At 37.6% G+C, this 18572-nt stretch overlaps 1 protein-coding gene and 1 pseudogene across 3 annotated transcripts in view; both read right to left on the bottom strand.

The window, feature by feature from the left end:
• LOC112917709 (ATP-binding cassette sub-family C member 2-like) overlaps positions 1 to 18572 on the bottom strand; it is a 91058-nt gene that overhangs the window by 12333 nt on the left and 60153 nt on the right. For all 3 annotated transcript variants that reach the window (XM_072740945.1, XM_072740946.1, XM_072740947.1), the window contains 4 exons: positions 14822 to 14882; positions 14168 to 14387; positions 2587 to 2741; positions 1800 to 1955 (listed from right to left, as the gene is read on the bottom strand). In XM_072740945.1, the coding sequence (XP_072597046.1) occupies positions 1800 to 1955; positions 2587 to 2741; positions 14168 to 14387; positions 14822 to 14882 (592 nt within the window). The remainder of the gene's footprint in view (positions 1 to 1799; positions 1956 to 2586; positions 2742 to 14167; positions 14388 to 14821; positions 14883 to 18572) is intronic.
• On the bottom strand, positions 9350 to 10173 carry LOC112917655 (cation channel sperm-associated auxiliary subunit zeta pseudogene; annotated as a pseudogene).

An 18572-nucleotide genomic window follows, 5' to 3' on the forward strand; every position in this document is an offset into this window, starting at 1 on the left:
AGAACCATTGATTTAGATCAATGCTTCTCACCCTTCAGTAAAAATCACCTGGAGGATTTGTTAAAACACAAACTCTAGGTCTCACTCTGTTAGATTCTTTATTTCCTCCCAGTTTTATTAGGATGTGATTAACAAATTATATATATATATATATATATATATATATATATATATATATATTATTATATATATTATTACACACACATGTGTGTGTGGATATATGTTGTAAAATGTGATTTTTTAAAAAAAGAAGTACAACTAGAGATTCTGATTCAGTAGGTCTGGAGTATAGTCCATAGGTCCAGGGACTCCTTTGCATAGCACTGATATAATGCAAACCTCCTATTTTATAGGGAAAGCAAAGAAACCTGGAAATGGAAGTGTTGTGCCAAGCATGGGAGTCAGGAAAGTGACAAGAACTTGAGGTTACTGAATTCACTTCAGGGCTCACCCTATATAGTGTCCCCTAACAAGATATGGCTTCTAGACTATTTCCACTCCTGGTCATCCTAGTATAGTTTACCAACCATAAAACTATCATCTAAATTTTCACTTGTGACATGAGGGTTGTTTTTTTTTTTTTAAGCAGATACAATAGATTCTAAATATTATCCCTCATATCCTAGATTTTTTTTCTTTTAGCCCTAAGACAGTGTCTACCCTGGAGGACTTTCAATCTCACGGGGGAGACAATTTGTGGTCTAAATACTAGCAGTATAATAAATCCATAATATCTAGATGAGTCTGATCTCTTTGCACTATTTTGGTGGAGAATACTTCACACAGAAATGAAATATGACCTAGGCCATGAAGGATAAGTAAGATCCAGTCAAGGCAGAGAGAATAGGGAAAACATAGGTAGTGGGAGGAATAATAATAGCTTAGGTGTAGAAATGAGAACATTATTAACATTCTCCTTTGGGCAGATCAAACTCCAATATGAATTTTAAAGCTTAAATTTTGGGAAAGCATTGAACTACCAGAACTGCATCCTTTTATGTAAACAGCCTCAAAATACTTTCATATTTAAATTAAATATGTGTTAAGAAATTTCCTTTTATACTGTGGCCCCACAGTGACATAATTTTGGAATGTGGTTGACCACATTTTAATTGGAATACAAAGATATGTATCACAAGAGATCGATTTACTTCTTCTAGGAGTACTTTACTGATATCAGGGATAACAGGACAAAAAGGCAGTATCTGTGTCTCTTTTGGATTTACAGGCAAATTTGCTTTCTGCTAAAATGTAAATACCATAAAGATTCTGTGGAGATCATAAAAACGCACGACTCTGTTCTGCTGCGGCAGGAGGCACAACTGACTGACAGCCCAGCTGCTTCTGCTCTGGATCTACTACTCTATTAGCATGGAGGCCATGTTACCCACAGGTTGCTTCCAGGCAATAACTGAGTATGGAAGGCAAGGGTGCTAACGCAGGCCCATTTTGGGGTCACGTGGGATACTCCAATGGGTGACACTGGTTGTAGACTTCCCATTCATGGAGATGGATCTTTCCATAGAACTGTCCTGCAATCCAAGATTTTTCATACCCAATACTCTTCTCTTCATCACAGGAATCAGATCTGCATCACTGTCTGAGGGCTCACTCAGCCTTCTCCTGCTCCCTCTCTTCTATCTGTTACAAGCATTCCCCAGTAGCTCTCTATTAAATGGGATCCTTTTTTGAAATCTGCTTTTTAAAGAATGTGAACTAACAGTCCATTTAAGTGGGTCTAAGCCTATATTTGACTTTGAACTTATGTTATTATTACACATAAAAATCCAAGTACTTACCTGTATAGTGAAATAGAGGAAAACCAAGGGAATAACCCCTAGAATGAAGGGTGGTAAAGCTCCCCCAATGACCAAAACTGTTCCAATAACATCCAATGTACAATTCACCCAGGTCCGTAAGTAGTAATGGAAACGTATATCAATTATAAACATGTCCTGAAAAAATTGATATCAGGTCACTTTATTTTTAACTGTTCATGGTTTAAAATGAGGAGAAGAAGAAATATGTCATTCAATGTAAAAATCTTTAAAAATTACCCAGATGTGACAATCTGATGATAAATCTAACTACATGGTCTTTGCCTTCCCCAATCCACCCTCATGTATTTTCCCCCTGTGGTCAGTTGTAGTTGTTAAAAGGACATTCTAATAACAAGATGCCTATGATTAAGCAATTTGTACTTCCCAATGACAACTACACAGCACTTTTTAAGCAGAATGCTTAAAATCCAGTTATCTTCATATAGACTTATATTTTCTTTACTTCTCAGCCCAAACCCATGATTCTCAAGCTGAGTGTATGTAAGAATTGTAGTAGTAGACACCACAGCACATATGCTTTTTGGATTCTTTCAGCAATTTTCAAGGGTTATTTTTTGTCTGTAAGATGTGATGCTGCTAGACATCAATTATAAATTTCCCAAGAATTAGAAATAAAATAACAAGGAAATCTATACTAAACATAATCCCATCTTTTCAGGGTGATTTTTTTTTAGTACCTTATTACAAGGTACTAAATATGGATCATTTTTAGGTATGCTATTCAGCAAGGTGTGGTTTTACTTACCTTGGTGAACCGATTGATGATCTGGCCTATGGGATTGGTTTCAAAAAACCTGAGCGGGAGGTGCAGCACATTATCCAATAGTTGAGCATGCAAAGTTCGAGAGGCAGCCAGGGATCCTCTGGTGAGTATATAGGCTCCAGAGCAGACAAAGAGACCTAAACACAAATTGTTATCAGAGATATGTTAACCTCTTAAAGGAATTTTGTACCTTAACTCTCAAAAAGTTGCTTATCATAGCATTTTTTTACATGGAAAACTCAAAGAATAAACTTAACAATGTAGTAATTGTGGAACAGACTAAGTATAGATATATATGGTGCATTGATAGCAAATATAGACACTCTGATGGGTTGCCATCTTATCAAAGGGTGTTCCTTATTCATAAGCATAGGGCCTAGAGAAATACACAAAACGTAACGAAATGAACAGGTTCACAGAATACTAGCAACCCATTAATTTTGTGATACGGTAGTTACTGGTGCTGCTAGTCAAATATTTTTAGTTCTCTTAGCTTCTAGATCCATGGTAAAGTTGTTCTTTTTGGCCTCCTTGTGATTTACGGGACCTTATGAAGATTTCTGAACAAGCTGAAGGAGAAACAACAACTAATACTGGCTTACAGCATTTAATTGCTGTTATTAGAACTGCTAAAGTTTATTACCTTTGCATAGTGCTTGCCAACATTTATAATGGTGTAGAATTGCTTTTCAACTTGGGTGCCAAGAATAAGCAGAGTCCTTTTCCTGCTGACCCACAATGAACACATGGTATGAGTAAGGAATAAATAAATAAATAAATAAATAAATAAATAAATAAATAAATATTTATATATAATATATATAAATATAAATTTATATATATATATAACACATGGTATGAGTAATAAATAAATAAATAAATAAATATTTATATATAATATATAAATTCATATATAATATAATATATATATATTTATTTATTTATTTATTTATTCCTTCCTTCCTTCATTTATGGGTCTCAGCTACTGAGATTTGGTTGGTGGAAGGGTTGTTCTTGCAACAACTGAAAAAACATACATATAAATAATAAGCATAGAGCTTTAGTGGAAGAGGTTGAAATAGTTGTCAGCTTCTATTGAGTATTGTTACCTGCATTTGACAGACTATGACAAGAAAGAGACAAGCTCATCAAAGAGCTATCAATGTGTGAGAAGAAATGAAGGGACAAAAAGTTCTCAAATTAAAGAACTTGTAAGGCTGGAAGAAGACATGCTTTGATACAGTGACTGGTGAAAGATGGATATGTGACTCAAATTGTTTCAAGGAGAGTAACTCCATGGATTTTTATAGAAGGAAGTTCTTTGAGACAGAACATTTCCAACACCACTTGAAGCCTGAGAATTAAGCCAATGAAGACAGTAAGTAGAGCTGATAAATAAAGAGCAGTGGATATTTTTTTGGAGCACAGGGATGGAGTACGTAGAAAGACCTATGCCTGGATTTTTCAGTTTGAGGAGTCAATAAATTTCCATGTTACTTAAGCTAGTTTGCTCTGAATCACAGAAGATACACAACTGCTTCCTTGTGCTCGAATACACAAAACTGCTAATACTGTCAGTGTGATTCTTACTCCTTTATGTATGTTTAGAACAAAACAAAACAATAATAGTTGACCCTGACTATCTTAAAGTATTTCAGCTAATTCCTTTATATTTTAAATAATATCAAATGCTGTTGTTAAATGATTTTTTAGCCTTAAATATTTTCTATTGTTTTCTACCTCACTCCCCTCGTACTTCTTTCTTCCCCTTCAAAAACAGAATGTCACCCTCTTTCCTCAAATAAATATTCAATATTTATATTGCCACTAAACATACATTATGCATGAAGTTCACCACTTTTTTCATATTTCTAGTTTTCTATGCAACAAGCACTAATTTATTTCCAAACACTTCAATAGTCAGCAAATGTCTTCTGAATATATTCAAACTCATTAGATATTCTATTATTTCCTTCATCGTATTTAGCCCCTTCCTCTTTGGAACCTAGACTACTCTCTTGGCTCTTTCTTTCCACTCTTAATTGGAATGGTTGAAAGATCAGACACTTGCATTCTTCAGATATGGGGAATGTTAAATATTAATTTGATCACTTTCACTTGCATTTACTAAAGAAGTTATTACATGAATGTTGAACTTCCTGGATTATTCCTCTAATGTTCTTATTATCATTTTCCATCTATTTTTTTGATGTTATACAACTGGGATAATTTCTTCTAATTTATCTTCCCACACTTGTACAGTCTCTTTTAAATTCTTTAAATGTTTCAAGAATTTTTTGTCTAAGATTGAACTTATTTCAGCATATTTTTTTAATTTTTTTTTTTTTATGATAGTCACAGAGAGAGAGAGAGAGGCAGAGACACAGGTGGAGGGAGAAGCAGGCTCCATGCACCGGGAGCCTGATGTGGGATTCGATCCCGGGTCTCCAGGATCGCGCCCTGGGCCAAAGGCAGGCGCCAAACCGCTGCGCCACCCAGGGATCCCATATTTTTGCACCTGTTTTGTGGATATAATATTTTGAATCTCTGAAGACATTAATTTGGGATTTTAAGCTTCTATTTCAAATAGGATTGTTTTATTTCTGGACTTCATCGCTTTATTTTTAGCACTTATCTATACTGTTGGTTTGATTAAAATACACAACTATCATCATTATCAGTTTAAACATATGAGATAAACATCTGGTTAATTAATAGAGGTACCTGGTGTGGCTTCCTTCTGCTATTGCACACACTAATTTCCTCCAACATTTTTTCCTCTAAATGAAAGGGATTGATTCAAATTCCACATAAGAGGGCAGACATGACACAGAGAGTCTGAATATTGGGATCCATACATGTAAGCTGGAGCTTCTCCAAAAGCCACTTAAGGAGAATTTCTTCTATGTATGCCACACTTACTAGGAACCCTAATTTCCTCATTAGACATCATCTTTCTAGTTCTCATTGTACTTTTACAATGTTGTTGCTGTGCATCTGATGGTGGTGATAGTGGTGGATTTTGTAGGAGAGACGGATAAGCCAAAAGAACAACGGTCTAGTGACTTATTTTGATTACTTCCATGCAGCTCAATCCTATTCTCTACCCATGACCAAGAGTTCAGTGTTTCTCCACTGCTCAAATGAACATCTCTCTCTTGGGGTACAGCTTCTCCCCTCTCTGTTCTGGGCTGCAGGTTATTCTACCCATGATTAACTATCAGCTTAACTGCTGATGTAGAAATGTATCAGTTTGAAATCTTCTGAAGTCTTTCCTTCTATATTTTTTTCACTGTCATTTCAGTGGAATTTTGTGAGGTAAGTAAAGCAGATGATCCACTCACTCATCTTAAACTAGAAGCAGCAGTGTGCTCTTTAAACTTTGCACTTTGAAACTAGAGTGCCTATATTTTTCACATTGGATTGGAGAAAGGAAGTTCCTAACAATGAGGCTTAAAATACAATACATTGAGGATGTTTAGACTGTCCTAGAGATTCTAAGGAGAATAGCTGGAGCCCCAGAAAAAATGTTCGGAACTATTTCTTATTTAGAAAATGAAGTAAGCTTTTTATTATTGTTACAAAAAATATATATCTAACATTGTGCTTTGAGCTCCAGTTTCTTTTGAATGTTAGTGTTCTATGTTATTCATAGTAGGTCTGTGATATTAAATGTGATAATGCTATTTATGCTTTAAAGCACCCCTGCCTGCCTTTTTTATTTTGTGAGCTATGATGATGTAAGTGAATACAGCCTGCTCTTCATTGGACAGGATTCTATAAGATGCAGATGTGGTCTACTGAAAAACTCAGAAATTATATATTTTCATTTCTTAGGCTTACCCACTTATAGAAAACTTATAATTGCACCTAATAATGTCTTTAGAAAATTTAAACTCTTTAATGCAAAAAAATTAAAAATGAAAACATTAAGGATTCTTATTTATTTATTCATTTGTTTATAATAAGCTGCGTGCCCAGTGTAGGGTCCAACACGGAGCCTGAAATCATGACCTTAAGGTCAAGATCTGAGTTGAGATTACCCAGGTGTCCTGGGAAGATTCATATTTTAATGACTGAAGACCACTCTACACAAAAATCCAATCAGGAAAAAACCCTTTTGATTAGACTGCATAATCTGTTGCCTCATTACAAAACATTTCCTATATCTACTGATAGTTAATTAAAAATAAAAGAGTCGGGATCCCTGGGTGGCGCAGCGGTTTGGCGCCTGCCTTTGGCCCAGGGCGCGATCCTGGAGACCCGGGATCGAATCCCACATCGGGCTCCCGGTGCATGGAGCCTGCTTCTCCCTCTGCCTGTGTCTCTGCCTCTCTCTCTCTCTCTCTCTGTGCGACTATCATAAATAAATAAAAATTTTAAAAAATAAATAAATAAATAAAAGAGTCTCTTCAGCAAATGTTGGAAAAACTGGATAGCAATATGCAAAAGAATGAAACTGGACCACTTTCTTACACCATACACAAAAATAAATTCTAAATAGATTAAAAGACCTAAACTTGAGACCTGAAGCTATAAAAATCCTAAAGGAGAACACAGGCAGTAACCTCTTTGACATCAGCCATAGCAACCTCTTACTAGATATGTCTCTTGAGGAAGGGAAACAAAAGCAAAAATAAACTATTGGGACTTCATAAAAATAAAAAGCCTCTGCACAGTGAAAGAAGAATCAACAAAATGAAAAGGCAACCTATATAATGGGAGAAGATATTTGCAAATCACATATCTGATCAAGAGTTAGTATCCAAAATATGAAGAACTTAAAAACTCAACAGCCGGGATCCCTGGGTGGCTCAGGGGTTTAGCACCTGCCTTTGGCCCAGGGCGTGATCCTGGAGTCCCGGGATTGAGTCCCGCGTCAGGCTCCCACCATGGTGCCTGCTTCTCCCTCTGCCTGTGTCTCTGTTCCTCTCTCTCTCTCTCTTTCTCTATCGTGAATAAATAAAGTCTTAAAAAAAATTCAACACCCAAAAACAAATAATCCAATTAAAAAATGGGCAGAAGACCTGAAGAGGCATTTTTTACAAAGAAGACAGACAGATGGCCAATAGACATGGAAAAGATGCTCAACATCACTTGTCACCAGGCAAATACAAATCAAAACTACAATGAGATGTCACCTCAAACCTGTCAGGATGGCTAAAACCAACAATACAAGAAACAACAGGTGTTGGTGAGGATGTGGAGAAAAGAGGAACCCTCTTACATTCTTGGTGGGAATGCAAAGTGGTGTAGCGACTCTGGAAAACAGTATGGATGTTCCTCAAAAAGTTAAAGAAAGAAAGAAGGAAGGAAGGAAGGAAGGAAGGAAGGAAGGAAGGAAAGAAAGAAAGAAAGAAAGAAAGAAAGAAAGAAAGAAAGAAAGAAAGAAAGACTCTATGATGGAGCAATTATGTTAAGTATTTACCCAAAGGATACCAAAATGCCAATTTGAAGGGATACATGCAACCTGATGTTTACAGCACTATCATCTACCACAGCCAAATTATGGAAAGAGCCCAAATGTCTATCCATTGAATGGATAAAGAGTTTGTGGTATGTACATGTACACACACACAAAATATGCTGGAATATTACTCACTCATAAAAGTAGAATGAAATCTTGCCATTTGCAAGGATGTGGATGAAGCTAGAGAATATTATGCTAAGCAAAATAAGTCAGAGAAAGATAAAGACCATATAATTTTATATGTGGAAGTTAAGAAACAAAACAGATGAATATAGGGAAAAAACAGAGACGAACTAGAAAATAGACTCTTAACTGTAGAGAACAAACTGAGAGTTACAGGAGGGGAGATGGGCAGGAGGATGAGTTAAATAAATGATAGGTACTAAGGAGTGTACCTGTAATGAGCCCTGGATGTTATATGTAAGCGATAAATCACTGAATTTTACACTGAAATTAATGTTAAGCTGTATATAAATGAACTGGAATTTAAATAAAAACTTGAAAAAGATAGAAAGATACATGGCAAATAAAAAAATGTTGTACACTTTTTTTTTTTTGACCGTGCAGTCTTTTATTTCTTTAGGATTCAAATTCCACGTGGACGGGGTCAGGCTTGGTTCTGGGGACGGGACAGGGGCAGGGGGCTGGAGTCGGGCTGTCGGTCACTTGAGCCGGAAGCGGCGTTCTCAATACATTACGAGGTGCAGCCTCTTGCTCCGACGCCTCTTGAGCCCCTCGATGTATCGATGTATCGCTGCAGCTGCTTGGTCAGGAAGTGATCCCGGCCAATCCCTGGCCGGTAGCCTGGAGGACAGAGCTCCACTCAGAGCAGGGAGCAGGGGCATGGCCTCCCCAGCAGCGGTGCTGCATGTGAGATTTGAGGAACCACAGGTGACTTGGGGTGGCAGGAACGCTTGGCACTCGGTTCTGTGTTCGTCTGGGAAGCTGGATCTCCAAGGTGCTGGGCCCTGACAGATTTTTTTTTAAGGGTCAAGTTATACACCTGTACGCTAACAGATGGGGGATGTGGAGGAGGATGAGAGTGTTGAGGTGGAGCAATGGTGAGGACAAGGTTAGAGTGTTGCAGGCCCAAACTGTGGTAGCTGGCAGCTCTGTGGACACCTCCTGGGCCACCTACTCTAAGCGATTAGCCAGCAACCCTGTCTTATATTATAAGCAGGGCAAAGGATTTTACCCAAATAATCCATTGTTCAGTGGTTCCTCGTAGCACTGAGGGAGGGAGCCAAGGTCACACAAAGACTAGGGAGTGTAGAAATAGCTTTAGAAAAGCCGCGTTAGCTAGAGAGGGGCTGCATTAAGGCTGGAGCCCAGGCCCCTGAAAGTCACCCATGCTTTCCTGACTGGGTGTCCCTGTGCCCAGTCCCCCCATGTTTTACTTTTGGTAGGGCTCCTGGAATACTTGTGGGTGTTAGGGGGATCTGACAAGGCATGCACATCCTGAAACCCCACTCCCAGAGGCCCAAGCCCTGCAAAATCCCCCAGGGTCTCTTGTGGGAGCTGGGGGGGAAGTGCTCACTCCAGAGGGCTTTGGTGAGGATTTCCAGAGCTTCAGTCTCCATGACTTCCATCAGAGGCAGTGGCAGCCTGTTCTGCTGCTCTATCCAGTAGGCTCGATGGGGTGTGTGCTTCGAGATACTGAGCGATGACTCTGAGGAAGATACTTCGGTCTCGGTCTTGGAATCGACGTCTTCCTCTAAATGGCTTCCCAGGATGCTGCCCCGACGCAGCTCCCTCTCCAAAGACAAGTGCCGTGGAGGTCCTCCGGGCTGAAACCGTCCTGTCCCCTCCGTCATCCCATTCTTCCCACCCATAACCGACGCGCGCCCGGCCTTCCGACTGTACCACTGGCGAGTCTTGCTGCCCAGGCTGCTGCCCTCCGCGTCCGAGTCATCGCAGATCTTGGACCGCGGCACATTCAGCTTCGGCTGCGACAGCGGGGCCCTGGTCCACAGGTGCCGGATGTCGTTGTCTGGGCTCAGGTCGTCTGAGCCATGGCTACCCAAAGACACTTTGAAAGGCTTTTCCTCCATGGTTCTGCCCCAACGGACCCCGTCGCCACCTGTTGTACACTTTAAACTAATATTACATTATATGTAACTAACCGGAATTTATTTTTCTTAAGATTTTATTTATTTATTCCTGAGAGACAGAGAGAGAGAGAGAGAGGCAGAGACACAGGCAGAGGGAGAAGCAGGCTCCATGCAGGGAGCCTGACGTGGGACTCGATCCCAGGTCTCCAGGATCAAGCCCGGGGCTGAAGGCAGCGCTAAACCACTGAGCCACCCGGGCTGCCCACTAACTGGAATTTAAATAAAAAAATAAAAAGTTTTAAAATTCTGATAAAAAAGTAAGACTTTACAAAAGTAAAATTGTGAACAATAAACTGACATACCTTGTGTAGTATAGGAAATGATATTTGCTCACTCAAAATATCCTTCAAAGTAAAAAAACAAAAACAAAAAACAAAGTATATTGAATTCCCCCTAAACTTGTAACATGAGCTTCTGGATTGGTATGAGTTTAACTCTTGTATGAACATGTGATAGACACAGATATAGAGATATCTGTATACATGGATGTTTCTTTTGCTGCTCAGAATTCTAGATTGCTATATCTATTCTTTCCTCAATGAGTTGCAAATTGCAAACCAATAGACTTGGCTCTTATTGATTAAAAACCAAACACATTATATCTTTCATACTGTATTCCTTATATCTCATTTTAGTCATTAACAACATCTCTTTCCCCAATGAATAATGTTAATGGAATGGCAAAATAAACATAAATATGCCTCACAATATTTGTAGGCTTTTTGATGCAGACGCTTACAAGCAATACAATGGCCACACAGTAAATACAGGAAAGAAGAAAAGAGAAGTAAAGTCCTAAGTTTCATACTTTTTATTTTATCTTCATTTTTTTTTAACCAAATGCATGTATCTCTTTATGTTTTCCCTAATGAATATCCTTAGATAGTATGACTTCCACATATTATTTTCTTGTTTGAATTTATTATCATTTTCCTTCAAGGTGCCTTTCCTTCCTCTTACAAACACACACAAAATATTTGTACTTTAAAATCTATTTCCGGGATCCCTGGGTGGCGCAGCGGTTTGGCGCCTGCCTTTGGCCCAGGGTGCGATCCTGGAGACCCGGGATCGAATCCCACATCGGGCTCCCGGTGCATGGAGCCTGCTTCTCCTTCTGCCTCTGTCTCTGCCTCTCTATCTCTCTCTGTGTGACTATCATAAATAAATTAAAAAAAAAATAAAATCTATTTCTACCATACTTTTGAATATCTTTTTTTTTCTTCCAAATCACATAACTTCTTTGAAGGACAATATGTATCTACTCCTTAATTATCAATTGTTCAACTATCCACAATCTATATTCTCTTCCTGTCTTTTTCTTGATGATGCATCTTTGACTATAATCATAGGTTTATTCTCAATTTTTTTTCTTCTTAACATTTCTGCACCATTTCAGAACCATTGAGAACTTCTTTGAAACATTACCTTTCTTTTTTTTTTTTTTTTTTTTTGGCTTTTGTTACATAATACTTTCCACTTGGAAGGATATGTATAATTATATAGGGTTTTCCACAGTACATTCCATGGAAAACAAGTTGCTCAAGATATTGATAGACCACACAAGAAAAACACTTTTTTCCATGGTCAAATGGATTTGAGAAACATTGGGTTAGATGAAACTAAACAAGTCAGTTTATTGAAGAATATCTCAAAATTTTTAGTAAAAGGAAAGAAAGAAGATTCCAGCTGCACAGAAAAATATAGTTATCAGTTTTCCAGACTTACTGAACTACAAAAACTTATATTTATGGAGCATCTCTACTGCTTCATGTAAAACTCTTTTGGAAATGTTAATTTACTGCTTAAGAAAATAGTTTGGGGAATCGGGTACACATGGATACAAATCCTGGCTCTGGAACCTTTTATCTGTAGGACTTTGTGCATAGTATTCATTTCCACTACTGTTAAATAATAGCTAACATTTACTGCACTCTTGCTATATGCTCAGCACTTTTCTGTAAGCTCTATACATATTAGCTAGTTTAATTTATTGTAGCAATATTTAGGTAGAAATTTTCTACATTCTAGAAATGATAAAATTAAAAGTTTAAGTAACATGTCCAAGGTTTAAGGAATCCCTCATTAGAATATATGTTAAATGAATGAATAAATTAGTTTAAACCATATGAAATTACCATTTTTGTGGACCATAAAAGGTGAAACAAAGGCAATTTCATGTGTTTACCCTCTATAACTAAAATGATTTGGGTTTCCAGGAACAGAGCAAGCCTTCACATTATTGTGTTTTTGTGTTTTGGGTGTGTTTTTGTTGTTGTTGTTTTGTTTTGTTTTATTTTTTTTATCTGTTGATCAGGAATTTATCTCTGCTCAATTTCCCTGAAGTCAGTCTCCTAACTGGCTGTACATGGGCTTTCCCTAAGTACCTATCATTGACCCCTGTGGCTTTTTATCCTCATTCATAGTGATCACATCTTCTCTTATGGCTCATTTGTTATCTCCTTTACAATGGCTCCATACCTCGGTAGAACCACAGAGCTAGAGTGTTAGAGATTGGAGATAATGTAGAAATGATTTAGTCTAAGCCCTCCATTTTACAAATAAATGAACTCTGCTTCCCAATTCCAGACAGGCACTTAAATCTGCCTACTGGAAGAAAAAAAGTAGAGAAATGCATCTACACTTTCTATTAAATGTATCCAAAATTGAATTCACCATTGAATTGAGTTGAAGTCAACTGAATTCTCTGTCCCACCAATTAAGACTTTCTCCTGGTTTCTTCATTTTTGTCTTCATCATTCCCTCAGTTACTCAAGTTGAACTTCAAAACCATGAATGAGGCCTTTTTCCTCGTTTTAAATCACTCATTCTTACATATGTTTTCGCTGCAATGTCTTTCCTAACTATCCTTTTCTCCAATTGCATTGCCATTCTCTGACCATTCCTTTGTTGTTCATTTATTTTCCTCCATCTTTTATTCATCAATCCCATTCCACTCTCTACTTGTTGGTTAGCACTGGACTAGATGCTTTGCGTGACATGGAGATAGATCAGAGAAGAGATCTTTCTATGTTAGATTATCTCCCATCCAGACTTCCACCTGAAAGATACTCAATTACTCCTTCCCTATCAATCCCAAATTCTCGCTGTTCTTTGATTTAATCCCTCCACTAAAAGTACATCTTTCTTTCTCATCATGGCTAATTCATCCTTGGTCTGAAAAATAACCCTAGTTCACCTCTTTTCCCTCAAATTCTCAAAGTTTCCCACTTGTCTTTCCAACTATCATCTCTAACAAACCTCCAAACTACCTTCCCACCTCTAGTTTCCCTACTATCCTATACCAAATAACTTTAAGACCACTCAAACTGGCACTCTCGCTCATGCCCCTTTCTTCCCCACCCCTGTCTTTACTCACATCTTTCTCTCTGCTTCTGTCACCTGTGCTCCTTCTCTGTAACCTCAGCTTCACAAAATTCAAACCACTCTTTTAGTTTCACCTCAAATGACAACTATTCCTTGGAAATTATCTTAACTCTCAAATATGGCTTTTTCCTGCTCTGTGTCCTTGCAGGTTTTCTTTACTACTTTTATAGCACTTATGGCTTGCCACGTAGTTTTAGACTTTATTTACAATGTAGTTTTTAACTGACTCACTTACTGATCTTCATACCAATCACAAGTCTCACACATACTGTGAGTAGCCACGTAGTCAAGACTTTTGAGTCCTGAATGACTTAGTACGTGGGCCTCAGTTTCCTTGGCTGTAAAATAGGAATAATAACAACTTTCCAAGTACTTTTTGTCAAGAATAAATGAGATAAATACATTATTTAACATGGGCAGTGTAGCAGACACACAAGTGTTGGTTTACTTTCTCAAATATGATGAATTAAAACCATATGCATTTGAATTATCTCAAAATACTTGAAAACTATTTGAAATAAAATGACGCCATACGCTTGCATTCAAATAAAATAGGTCAGAAAAAGAAAAAAAGAGGTAGCTAGACTTTTTTTTTTACCTTGAATTAATCCCAATAATCCATAAATGTTAAGCTTATTGTTTCTTATCTGTTTCCATTCTGTGAACTCATTCATGTGCTTTGCTTCTTTTGCCCAGGCAGTAAGCCATAGATTCTGTCCAATGCCCACCAAATTCTGCCCGACGTAAGTAGCCACACTCAGCCATACCCAGAGCCAGCCAAAGGCTTGGAGGTACTTCAGAATGATTGCGAACTTCACCTAAAGGCAAAGTAAATATAAAATTAGGTTACTGTGCTTAAAAGTCAGACAAGGTAGATTTAAATCCACATGACATTTTCCAAGCTTTGTGATCTTGGTCAAATTACTAATTCCTCTAACTCCCAGATCTTCTGTAAATCAGAATAGTAACAGTAGCCAATTTATAAGTACATGTAAAGTGCCAACACAGTCCTGAGCATTTAAATATGATGGATATTCAAATAATATCGGTTACTATGATTAATAGCTAAGTAACATGTAATCCCAATTAAACATCACTATATTATCCTACAGTTCTATTTAATGTAATTTTTCAAACTACTATATAGCAACCCTCCTCAAATTAAAAATATATGATAATTATCAAGAATGCAATGTAATCTTTTATATTTGTGTAGTTAATAACAAATAATACTAGTAATTCTGGTGCTTACCCCACCAATAGGGATCTTTTCTTTTTTCATTGAGAACTGTTTTCCTTGATCCAATGAGGGCCTAATAAAACAAGACAATGTATACGTTGTAGGTTTCAGATCAACTACTTTTTTAAAAGTTATACATTCTCAATCATTTTATTGCATATTCTCCTCTGCCCTGATAACATTATTCCTTTAATCTTTTCAAATAGAGACTGTTTAATCTCTAATATCCCACACATTTTAAAGTCAGAACATATAATCTGATTCTTTACTGCTTCTTCTAGATAATTATCCTTTAAATTTGAGTCAAATCCCTAAATTATTTAAGCTAATGCCACCTGGTGTACCATATTCTATGTCTTCTCATCTACTTGCTTCCTGGCCTATCAGAATAGCATTAAGGGCTGCTTGGCTGGTTCAGTCAGTAAAGCATGAGACTCTTAATCTCAGGTTGTGAGTTTCAGCTCCATGTTGGTGTCGGGCCTACTTAAAATTTTTTTTTTTTAATTTTAAAAATTGGGGCACCTGGGAGGCTCAGTGGTTGAGGATCTGCCTTTGGCTCAGGTTGTGATCCCCGGGTTCTGGGATCGAGTTCTGCATCAGACTCCCTGCAAGGAGCCTGCTTCTCCCTCTGCCTATGTCTCTGCCTCTCTCCCTGTGTCTCTCATGGATAAATAAATGAAATCATTTTTTAAAAAAAGTTTTAAAAAAACTTTTTTTTTTATTTCAAAAAAGGTTGAGGAGGGCACTGGGGTACCTCAATTGGTTGAGCATCTGACTCTTGACTTCGGCTCAGGTCATGATCTCAGAGTCATGGGATCAAGCTCCATGGTAAGCTCTGTGCTCATTGTGGAGTCTGCTTGTCCCTCTCCTTCTGCTTCTATCCCCACTCAAGCACTCACTCTCATTTTCTAACATAAATAAGCAAACAAATAAATCAACAGATATAAAGATTGGCATTGGGCTCATCATTTTTGTTCTGCCACCATCCTGGGTGATGTCATAGTTTACATAGACAGCTTATTAAACTCTATCTCTTTTCAACTTCATACCTCCAGATCCTTCATCTGCATTCACTTTGAACATTAACTGTCAGGACTTTAAGTCATGAATCTTATATAACCTACCTTGGAAAATCCAACTCTAAACATTTCAATCTCTGCCCATAACTCTTTCTATTTCTAAATTGTACAATTATTCTCACGACATTTGGTTTTTATTCCATCTAGACTTTCAGTTCCTGAATCCAACTTTCTACCATCCTTGCTCTCCTAGGATAATCAATGATTCTGGTTTCCTGGATATTTCTGGTTTTATTTTATTTTATTTTATTTTATTTTATTTTATTTTTTTATGAAGTTGTTTGGTTTTTTTTTTTAATTTTTTTTTTAATTTATTTATGATAGTCACAGAGAGAGAGAGAGAGAGAGAGAGAGAGAGGCAGAGACACAGGCAGAGGGAGAAGCAGGCTCCATGCACCGGGAGCCCGAGGTGGGATTCGATCCCGGCTCTCCAGGATCGCGCCCTGGGCCAAAGGCAGGCGCCAAACTGCTGCGCCACCCAGGGATCCCTATTTCTGGTTTTAGCGTGATTGTCCCACATTCCAGGAAACCCCCAGTCTCAGACAAACCTATTCTCTCTGTCTTTTGCCTTCATTATCTGGAGGTGCCCCTAACCTCTCATATTGTTCAAAGGCCCACTCTATTTCCTTTGTATGCTCCACACTCTCTTGAGCAATCTCATTCACTTCCACGGCTTCAATAACCTTCTTCTTTGTGCGTGACTCTCAAATTGATTGTTCTAGGCTATACCTCTCTTGAATTCCAGATCTATACAGTAAAATGCTTACTTCATCTCTTTGCTTATTTATCTCTACATCACCCTAAACTGAACCAGATATTTTCCTACCTCCTTTAAAGCTTTCTCTGGTTTTGTTAAGGGCCATGAACCCTTCCTCTGTCTCAATTTTGACATATTTTTAATCAATCACCCAGCATGTGACAATTCCTCTGGAAATGTATTATTGGAGAGACATTTGGAAAATACCAACAGCATGAAGAAAAGTAATGGCAAAAGAAGAGGGAAAAAAGAGGAGGAAGAGAAGCAAGAGAAGGAAGATTCATTCTCCTATGTTCTAGAGATATTCAGTGCTAACATGCTTGTGAATATTGCCATAGTCTTTTCTCTACATGTGTTTACTATCATAATACAAATGTTGTTCTAAATCCATTCTTTTTTTTTTAATTTTTATTTATTTATGATAGTCACAGAGAGAGAGAGAAAGGCAGAGACACAGGCGGAGGAAGAAGCAGGCTCCATGCACCGGGAGCCTGATGTGGGATTCGATCCCGGGTCTCCAGGATCGCGCCCTGGGCCAAAGGCAGGCGCCAAACCGCTGCGCCACCCAGGGATCCCCTAAATCCATTCTTTTAAACAATTTTATACATGGTCTTTGTGACTCAGTATGTAATGACCCTAAAATATTATTCTATGACTGCATTATGTTTTATCATTTTACTATATTAAGATTTACTTAACAAAATCAGTAGAGTGGCTGCAGTTTTTTTCCTACTGTTATTTTTTTGCTGTAATGATCATTCTTTTTACATATCTCTCATTATCCATTGATGGGATATAGAAGCATGAGGTATGATAAGTTCTAAGTCATTTGATTTACCTAGTATCAAGCTGACCTCTGGAAATACTAAACTGAGTTATGTGCCCCATTTCTCCATGATTTCCATTTTCTTTACCAGAATAAGAAAGGCTTTATTTGATCAGTCTGGTGGCTCTTCCCTTTCTATCTCTGGCGCTAATGTCAAGAAACAGTCTGTGGGAGGCTGTAATACATGGCCTTTCTAGAATCAGCTTCACCATCAGGGAAAGATACACTATTTAACAGACACTTTCATTGGAACTGCTCCTGGTATATGATTTGGGTTAATTACTGTCATCATCCTTCAAGCCCTTGGCATGGCTTCTGTTTGGATAAGCAAATTCAGCATTGGTGTCAAGCCAAAAAATTAATTCTTAATGTAGTTGGATATAAAATGCCATGAAACCCAACTGTTAAAAGGGAATTAAAGCATCCTAATTAGACACAACTAACAAAGACCAAGAATTTATTGGACACTATACAGGAGGGCATTGCTTTTGCAAAGCACAATGTTATTTATTCTTTTTCCACAAAAATACTGCATTTCATTCTGGGCATTTTGTTGTGAATAACAAATTTCATCTGAATTTTAAAAGAGCAAATTATTTTATGCTAGTAGAGAAGTTTTAAAAATGAGTCTTGTGTTGTCCTTCAAAAACCCTCAGAAAAGTTGGCACAATACCCATCTGCATATTTTTATATAAAAGATATAAAATTAACATACTGAAACTATTATCCCTGATCTGAGCATGCAGTTGCAAAGTATGGGATATGTATGGGAGGGCTAAAGTGATTAAAAGAGTTTGACATGAAAGACAGAAGAGGGCAGTGTAGATACTGAAATAACGTTCCTGACTTATTTTATTCAAGGAAGATATTAATAAATATTTTAAAAAATAAAATAGTTAATATATGCCATGTAAATTTAAACCAAAAAGTGAAAAATAAAATGCAGAAACAGTTCAAATTGTTTTAGTCTTGTTAGAAAACTGAACTAACATGTCATCATGCAATTCTGTCTTCAGTTTTAGAGAGGGATTCTCAGACATTTAGTTCAACTCCTTTCCCACTCCCCACTCCTGATAGGCAGTTAGCCACTTTCTCCATGAA

The sequence above is a fragment of the Vulpes vulpes genome, chromosome 15 (assembly GCF_048418805.1).
Source record: "Vulpes vulpes isolate BD-2025 chromosome 15, VulVul3, whole genome shotgun sequence".
Classification (NCBI taxonomy): domain Eukaryota; kingdom Metazoa; phylum Chordata; class Mammalia; order Carnivora; family Canidae; genus Vulpes; species Vulpes vulpes.